This window comes from Argiope bruennichi, chromosome 7, assembly GCF_947563725.1.
Source record: "Argiope bruennichi chromosome 7, qqArgBrue1.1, whole genome shotgun sequence".
Classification (NCBI taxonomy): domain Eukaryota; kingdom Metazoa; phylum Arthropoda; class Arachnida; order Araneae; family Araneidae; genus Argiope; species Argiope bruennichi.
In genome coordinates, this window is record NC_079157.1 from 57497594 (window position 1) to 57507402 (window position 9809).

The following is a 9809-nucleotide window of genomic DNA, read 5'->3' on the forward strand; positions in this document are numbered from 1 at the left end:
TAGTTTTAAATGCATGAAACACTAAGAAAATAATTAGAATCGTTTGAAATAATTGATCGGAAACTTGTTAAGCCTTCAAAAGCAAGTGCGTATCCGTTGAAAATAGTTGTCAACAATCAGAACACAATGCGCATGCGTGAATTTTCAACGCCAATTGGAGTAACGCAACGCTGATTAGAAATTTTTAATTTCTTTTATTCTGTTTTATTTTAATTCAAAAGTACTTCAGAATGAATCTGAAAGATCGATTAATTAACTATGTTTAATTTTAAATGCATTAAACACTAAGAAAATAAATAGAATCATTTGAAATAATCGGCCGAAAATATGTTAAGCCTATCCTCGCTAGCGTGGGGGGGGGGAACCGAAGTCTTACTCATTTGGCAGTGGAGAAATGAAAAGATTTTTTGGCTTGAAAGTTAGTTTTTAATTAGTAATTAAAATTCTAATTAAAAATTCAAAAAAAAGGGCCACAGGTGAACATTCCCGACCTCCAGGGTATGCATGTGCCAAATTTGGTAGCCGTAGGTCGAATGATCTGGCCTGTAGAGCGTCAATACATACATTGAGCTTTATATAAGTACAGACTAGACAAAAATTTTGTGTCTGAAGAAATGTATTTTCAAAATTTCCATATAACTTTTTTTTTAAAAATCGTGAGAGTTAATTTCTAATTAATATATTTAAAAAGAATTTTCATTTGTTTAATCATAGATAACATCACATTTAAGGGATGTATTATGAATGTGAACGAATTATTTGATTAATCGTACTTTGAAATGCATGTTAATCGTGCAAAGGATAATATCATTTCATTATCTCTCCCTCATTTTTCACACACAATAAATGACTTGAAATGAATAATTAAACAAATTTTAACATTTGTAATTGGTGAAAAATTTTTAATTTATAAAAAATAAGACCCAAAGTATTGTTTTAAAAATTCCATTTTTACCCCCTCTTTAGAATCTATTTCTAAAATAGAGATTAGTATTAATATTATAGAATTTTTTCCAACAATGCACAAGATTATTTTTAGGTGTTCAAAATTTATATACTATATATGATTAAAATATAAGTTTCATACAATATTCACGTGAAAAAAAAATTCCAAGAAAGTTTTCCTTATTATTTATTTTCAAACTCTTTTCAATTTTAAAGTAAAAACAATGAAGTATTGCATATTAAAGTGACCTTAAATAACTTTACTAATATTGCATTTTTTTACAATAAAAATATTTAACATGATCTCTACTGCCATAATATAATAATTATTATAATCACATATTTCAAAAGAACTAAAATATATACAACTTCTAAAATTTTCTAAATATGAACATTTTTACAAAATGTTTTCAATATTCATGGTCCTTTATTTTTATTAGTTTTCTTCAAACGTTAAACTTTAGTCAAAGTTCATTTAAACAGTTCCACAGTATGTAATGTAAATAAACATAAAAGTAGTTTATTTATTTAAATATGGAATTACAAATTATCTTCAGTATAGTTGAAAATAACTTTTCATGATATTGAAAAACTTTTAGAATAAAAGTTGGTTCCTCTTATGAGATGCCAATTTGTCTGGTTTATCTTCAATTATAAAGAATCTGTAGGGAGAAAAATTTTTAACCCCTTTGACATTTTCAAACCCGTCCTCTTTCAGCCAGACTTTATGAACTTCATCTATGAACCCATGGAAGACTTTTACTCTCCTTACACAATATTCCAGAGAAGTTAAAATCTCAGCAGAATTATTCCAATTATCACGGACAAAGTATTACACATATATTTAAGCAGAGGGTATTTTGGGTTCTAGGGATCATGATTATTGCAGATATTTTCATAAAGCTGTGCCATGAAAACCATTGTAAAAGGTATGTCGTCCTATAAATAATCTAACTAAAAATACAAGGCTGATTTCAAAAAGGATGAAATGTGTCTTATCTATAATTTCAAGGTTCATATTAAGCAGCGCATGCAAATTAAATCTTAAAAAATTTAGCATTTAACAGCACTATAAATCATAATTGTCTATTTTAGAAAAATGCCTGTATTCTTTAAAACTGTATGTTACAGCTTCACGCCGATAGATGGCGTATCTGTCGAGTACAAAGTTTTTGTTAATTCTTTTTTGTATCTGAATGTTTAGTGTGTAAGAACGATTCTGTGACCTAGACGTGGCATCCAATTGTGAGTGGTGTCCTAATCTGTAACAGTCTACCTGAAGAGGGACATAAAATGTGTCCAAAAATAAAATGGTGTTCACCAGAAAGAAATGAGTATTATTTGAAGAGAATTACACTGTACTCTTTAAATATTCATGTAAAACAAACTGAATTTTAAGTTATAAAGAATCTGAAGATAACTATTTCCTTAGAAAAAAATATAGTAATGGCAGGTAAAAATAAAATTTGGTATTTATGAAGAAAATGACATCAGCAACAAACATTTCAATTTTATTGATTCCACCAAAACTTCAGAATGCACACGACTGAACATCACAGCCAAGATTAGCTGACAGTACAATCTTAAGCAATATTTTATTAAGTGACACCACAGAATATTTTTTTAAAAAAAGGAAATTCATACACAATGAAAAGAAACTGCATGTATGACATAACATGAATAAAAATTAATAAAAAAATTTTTGATTCTGCAAAGTGTATACAGATAATCAATAAACAGATAAGAATTCTTTAAAAAATAATAAAAAAATGTGATATAGTATTATTTTGAAACTTGATGAAAAATAATTACTATAAAATGCAGTAGTGAAATTTTTAACTTTGAAGGATATGAAGAATAAGGAATCTAAATATATAAATAAATTTTTATTATTCAAAGAGTTCAAATATTGAATGTTACTGTGGTTTTTAAATGAATTTATTATTACAATTATTATAGAGAATCAAACAGGAAACTTAATATAATAAGAATACTTTTGTTCATCAATAATGCATAAAAAAATTTTTAAGCACACACAAGAAAAAAAATATAAAGACAGCAAAAATTTTTGGTGATCTTAAAGAATAATATGACATAAAACTTTAACTAGCACTCACAATAAAAGATCCTCCAAACAAATTTGAAAAACTTAGTATAACATAAAATTAATATTTTTTGAAAAAGAACAGATTACTGCTTATGCAACTGAATATATGCTCAAACAACAAATTAAGTACCATCATTAATTTTTTTCCATTTAAATTATATCATAAATTTTCAGTTTATATAAACTAATATTTAACAATTATAAATGATGAAAAATTTTTATTTTGTGATTCAATCATGGCATGGATGCATCAGTTCCCATGAGTTTTATCACAGGTATGATCTTATGAATACATGCAAATAATTTTTTTCATAAAACTAAATTTTTACCAGTAGATAGCTTATTTAAAATGTCACAAATATTTCAAAAAACTGGAGAGCAGGGAAAAAAAAAAAAAAAAAGTACAGCTCAACTAACAGATGACACATTGTACTAAGACTCTGTTTTCACCAGAACACTAGACGAAGGTTGAGGTTCATCTTTGCTGGGACCTTCAGAAGGTGGCATAACTGGTACAGGTTCTTTCCTAAATTGAATGTTGTGCTTCTCTTTAAATTCATTGATTTCTTTCCCCTTTTCCTCTATTTGTTTATTTAATGTTTCCAGTATCTTTGTTAGCTGTAAAGATAAAAATGATAATAACATTAATGGTTTTCTTTTTCCATTTAGAGTATCTAATTTGTAAATACCTTAAAAGTATTATCTTTAAGTAAGCAAGGTAAAGGATTGAAAACTTAATGGTGGATAGCATATAATTACAGATGATATATCATTGATACAAGCTTGAAACACTTATAGTCTTTTGCTGCAGTCAATAGTTTTTTAAATTTTGTTTTCCAACATGTGGAAGTCAAAGAATATCTGAAGCAACATCAGTTTGGTTAATGCTTCGGCTGGAGGCATCTAATCCTATAATTCTGCAACAGTAAATATCATTACATAGGTCCTACTCAGGAATCAAATTGCAAGAGCTTAAATTCGAATTTTCTCTCCAGGGAGTGAGGAGGGGGGGGGATCATAGGTTCTGTTTCTGAACTGTCTCCAAGAATCTTAAAATGATAGAATGCTTCCTCCAAACTAGCTAAACTGGTACTGCTTCAGGCATTACACAACACTGAAGATACACTAGAAAATGCAATATAAGGAAGAAAAAAAGTCTTAAAAGTTTTGTTTTGATAAAAAATATAAGGAAAATGGGATTACATATTTTAGATATAAATATGAAAATGAGGAATTTAAATATCTTCCTTATTGATATACAATTATTTTTGTGTTTACTACTTATAGATGATAAAATGAAGAACCTTAAGGACATTTATTATATTTAATGTTGCAATTATAAAGTTAAAACTTAAGGATTGAAGTGGATTTTGAAATCAGAAAGCACCGCTAATCACTACACTAAAAATTTATCTGATATCAATTTCACACTAATTACTGGATGCTCACTTCACAAATATATTTACACTTTAGTTGAAACAGGATTCATTAAAAAAAGTCGTTTTTTTTTTTAATCTCGCAAGAATATTTTACCTTACTTCTGACCAATATTTGATAGAATGAAGAGAAAAATGCAAGAGATCAATATAAGTTAACAAAACTTTATTTGCATTTACAAAAAATGAATTAAAAATTGAATGAATTATTGTATTACATACTACAATATTTTGAATTTATGTTTTAATTTGTTTTGCAAAAGCTTTAATTTTTAAAACTACTTGATTCTACTAAGCATTGAAAATCTATCTTCTTTTCTTCAAGAACATTTCTTTTCATCAAGCAGAATGTTTAAATTGGTCAATGATAAAACCTTAGCTTGACAGTTATGGTTAGATCTTTGTATTACTTTGCAACAAATAAATAAGATTTTGATTTAGGTGTATGAAACTATTTACACTTTAGAATTCATTTTTAAAAAAATGTTAATCTTAAATGCCTTTATCAATATTCTAAACAAATCGCACGGAGCTAATCAATATCTTCAAAAAACACAATGATGAGGGGAAGGGGTTTTAGAGACATAATTGTGTATAAGGGTTGATGTAAAAAATTGATATTCAAAATATATAAGGTAACATTAGCATTTGAAATCCTGCACTCGACATAAACATTCTTTTTATCTTAAAAAAATAAATATTGAAATCTGTAATTTCGATATATAAATAGGAGAATTCAGCCCATAAAAAATTTCTTGCTACAGCCTAGCATATTTTGATTGTTCTGTCAGCAGTAGCTGTATTTTCTAGACACCTGGGCACTGTAAAAATTATTTGAAAAGTTTACACTTACTGATTCCCCCCCCCCTTGCTTCCTTGCAAGCAAATTTGAATAAATAATACACATAGCACAAAAAGAAGTCTAATATCCCATGAGGATAATATTTCACCATATTCAAATGAATTGTTGACAATAAACTGGCTACAGCTACACACATTTATTAATATCAATGAATTTCCTTTTTGCCTTTCATCATTCAGTTAAATAATAATAATAAAAAAAAAACTTCAAATTAACAGATAATCATCACAGATTAGGGACCTTTCTGAAAACCAAATTTCACAATCAACCACAAAAAGAAGTCTAATATCCCATGAGGATAATATTTCACCATATTCAAATGAATTGTTGACAATAAACTGGCTACAGCTACACACATTTATTAATATCAATGAATTTCCTTTTTGCCTTTCATCATTCAGTTAAATAATAATAATAAAAAAAAACTTCAAATTAACAGATAATCATCACAGATTAGGGACCTTTCTGAAAACCAAATTTTCCCAAAATTACAAAATCATTGGCTATGAAATTATCCATGAAAGTTTTAGCTACATATCCATTCTAGTCCCCTTGTTCGCTTTTTACTTCAAAACAAAATGTGTAAATCCATCTACTTTATTTCCAAAAATTTGTTGAATATTTCATCAAATATTAAACTATGTACATTAAGATCAGCCAGACATTCAAAAACATTTATATATTTAACATTGGTAAATGAAATTAAGTAAAAGCACTTTGTCGGCCTAAATGACAATTTTTTGCAATCTTAATGTCAACATTTCTGGAAGATTTTTTAAAAGAAGTTTAAACTCCTTTTACAAGAACTAAATGAATAATAATTCTCCACACATTTCAATTCTGTATCTAAGCACTGAGAAGACATAATGAATGACAAAAAGTATTATTTCCAGAACCCAGATCTTTGAATATTTCTTACTATTATAAAGGTAAAATCTTACATGCTTTCCCCTCCAAACTACAAGGAGAGAAATGGCTGGCAATTGTCAACATTCTCAAATCATCATTCTTTTTCCAACTGGTGGAATTCTCAGAACAAAAACAAGTTACAAACTGTTTTTTTTTTTTTTATTATTATTATTATCAGTCCTCAAAAATAATGTTACTTATATTGCAAAGACTAAACAACTAAAAAAAAAAAAAAAAAAAAAAAAAAAAAAAAAAAAAACAAGAGCAAGTACTTTCCAGGACTCCTAGTTCAGCAATATACAATTGAAGGAGTTTTTAAAGAAGGGTGCTCTGGATAACATACACATTATATATATATATATATATATATATATATATATATATATATATATATGGTAAATTTTAAAACAGTAAAAATAAACATTTAAATTTCAATCTGAAATACCAGATTCTACATTTATACAAGGTTTTATTTCAGATTACCATTTAACACCTGGAATTAAGAAGTTATTATCTTTATATCAAGATAACAAATTTAAAAGGAAAAAGGGAGGGACAAAGCAGTTCAGTTTTAATTACCCTTTTTTTTTAATAAAATAAAAAAATTCATTTGCTAGATCTCCTGCAATAAACGTTAGATAAAAATCCAAAATTCATTTGTAACTATTCTTCATACAATTTTTAATTGAAAAACTAATTTTTTAAAAGGTTGATGGTGGTACTTTTTTAATGCAATTATTCACCTTTTTTATCACCTGGGAAGACATTTAATTCCCTTTGATCAATTTCTAAAGTTACTAAGTAAATGAAAAATCTATTCCCCCCCCCAACATTATGGAAACTTAAATAAATATAACATAAAAAAGAACTTTAATGCTATTAAATAAAATAAAAACATTTTAAAAAATTATATTTTTAAATGTTATTTTACTATGAACATACAATTAACAGATAATCTTTGAAAATCTGCATGCCATGCTACATAATCTTGTATATTTATATATCAATCAGTATTTGAAATTCTAAGAAGAATCCAAATAAACTTACAAAGACGTTTAAAAACGTTTTGATACTTTTTAAAACATCCGATTGAAAATTTTAAATAAAATAATTTGTTATAGCTTAATTATTTAAATTATATTGTAATAATACCCCCCCAAAAAAATAGCATAAATTATTTAAATAATTAAAATATTTCAAAAAATATACTTTAGTAAAGTTTTAAGGATTTCTGAATAATTCAAAATAAAATAATATAATCAGAGATGGAAAATGCAATGAAATTTCATACTTGTTCTTTATTATGAGTTACAGCTGGCAGCACTTCCTTCACTGTCCTTTGAACCAAGACGCCACCAATCATACGATAGCATACTCGATCAGGATCCACTCCTTTCAGGGCTTCAACCACTAAACTAGAGCAAAAATATGTACTGTTTTTGAAATATAACTCACATGTTGATAAATGAAATAATAAAAAGCTTTTCAAAATGATAAGATTTTAGTACATGAATCTACATTAACAATACAAAATGAATTTTCACAGTCAATTGTAATTTCAATGCAAATTCATTCGCAAATTGCAATTTCAATTCAAAAAATAATTTTTTGGAGAAAAAAATAAGCTTTAATTCAGTGTACCTACATCTACCAGATATGCCATATATATCACAAATTACATCTTCTTCAGTACTCAAATCATGCGTATCATAGAATTACATATATATAAAATCAAAAACATAAAAAAAAAAAATGAAAGTATAAAATAAAAATTATTCAAAAATATGAACAAAATTAATATTCAATAGCTCATATTTTTATTGCATGTAAAAAAAATGAACTTAAAAATACATCAAAACTAAGATTAAAACTTTTATTTCACACTTTATTTTATATTAATTTTTATTATTATTATTATTGGGAAATTTAAACAATCATAATATAAAAATACACTACTTTATTTGACTTAAGCTTAATATATATAGCACAATATTAAAATGAACCAAGATTTAATTTAGTGAGTCAGCATCAAATTCTACCTATAAGGTGATTTTGGTTCATGCATGCGCTCATTGATTATCCATCTTATTTAGGGAAAAAATCAAAACAGAAACATTTAACCAAGTTAACTATGTATATATATCATATTAATAGAGTTAAATTCTAAGAGATCACAATATTATTTAAAATTTAGCTATACAGTTTCATACATTTTTTAACTTTTGTGATATGGAATCTTCAAGTTCACATGTGTCACCAATATAGAATTTAAGTATAAAAATTATTGAGTGTAATCATCTTTGGCAATTTTTTTTTAGTCTGAGTTAATACTGATGTCCCATAAGCCCAATAAAGAACTATCCAAATAAAAAATCTAAATTAAAAAAAAACCAACAAAAATGTTTTTGTTTTTAATACAGCTGAAATTTAAAGAGATTATTTCCCTTCAAATAATTACAACACAGTGAATTAATTATGTAAAATGGAAATAAGGTAGCATTTTCCGAAAAAGAAAAAAATATTAGATAATATCAGAAAATAAGGAATTTAGATAACTTGTAATAATAATAAAATATTCGCACTTGAAGTATTTATTTTTTTAAATAAATGCTTCAAGTATTTTCCTTAATATGACTGATCAACAATACAAGCCAAAGAAGAATTTTTGTTGTTAATGAAAACTAAATCAGAACAACGTGCAATTCAACGCATATGAAGTCTTATACAAGCTTAAAACAAATTATCTAGCAAAAGAGAGTTAAATAAGTTTTCTAATCATAATTATTCAAAAAAATATTTTCAGGTGTTAAACGCATGGGTTACAATGAGATGAGTGCAAATTTAATTACCTGTGTTCATTTAAATCTTGCTCAACTTCTGTCAATTTTGTCACATAATTCTTTTGATCTTGTCTTAACTTGTTAAAAATTCCAAGAATTTGATCTTGACTAAGTTTTTTACTTTTTTCATTACTTTTTGTCGGTTTTCCACTTTCGGATGCCATTCTGAAATTTGTGTTTTTACTTGAAGTATGAGTAAAGTTGAGATGAAAGATTTATTCTCAAAGATGACGCTAAAACTTGTTTCAACACTTTTCGCTGATCTGCTAGTGCAGGTCTATTCAAATAATTAAATGAAGTTAAATATAGAACATGGGTAATGTTGTAAACATCACTTTCCTATATTCCTTCACTTTCCATTTTTCTAATAAAGTACAGGCATGATTCAATGAATCAGGAAGCTTGATCCCAGTACTTTCCCTCTTTTATGAAAGATATTGTTAAAGTGATTGATATAGAAGAAGCGCTCATAAAATAACTTCAAAAGAAGCATCTTTATTAAGAATTCTATAATTATTTTTGTCGTCAAACTCACAATTTTATAAACATCAAGTGCGCCGTGTACATAGGGCATTACGTAACTGTTTGCATACAATTAGAAGTCAGCATATGTTCATGTGTCTTACGAAAATTATAAGAAAAGCTGAGCCTTCTCAACTGCCATTTCACTTGCAAAGGTGTTACCACAAGTGTTAAATTTAAAATAAAGA

At 26.6% G+C, this 9809-nt stretch overlaps 1 protein-coding gene across 1 annotated transcript; it reads right to left on the reverse strand.

The window, feature by feature from the left end:
• Positions 1 to 2440: 2440 nt before the first annotated feature.
• On the reverse strand, positions 2441 to 9300 carry LOC129976474 (prefoldin subunit 2-like). The gene is made up of 3 exons (XM_056090081.1): positions 9109 to 9300; positions 7551 to 7674; positions 2441 to 3670 (listed from the first exon to the last, which is right to left on the reverse strand). The coding sequence occupies exons 1-3, from the start codon at positions 9261 to 9263 to the stop codon at positions 3485 to 3487; spliced, it is 465 nt and encodes a 154-aa protein (XP_055946056.1). The 5' UTR covers positions 9264 to 9300; the 3' UTR covers positions 2441 to 3484.
• Positions 9301 to 9809: the final 509 nt, after the last annotated feature.

Excerpts from the sequence above, each read along its gene's own strand:
- LOC129976474 (XM_056090081.1), bottom strand. The coding sequence starts at position 9,263 with ATGGCATCCGAAAGTGGAAAACCGACAAAAAGTAATGAAAAAAGTAAA. Across the intron at positions 7,675-9,108 it reads CAAGATTTAAATGAACACAG|TTTAGTGGTTGAAGCCCTGA; the intron begins GTAATTAAATTT and ends TTTTTGCTCTAG. Across the intron at positions 3,671-7,550 it reads TAACTCATAATAAAGAACAA|CTAACAAAGATACTGGAAAC; the intron begins GTATGAAATTTC and ends TTATCTTTACAG.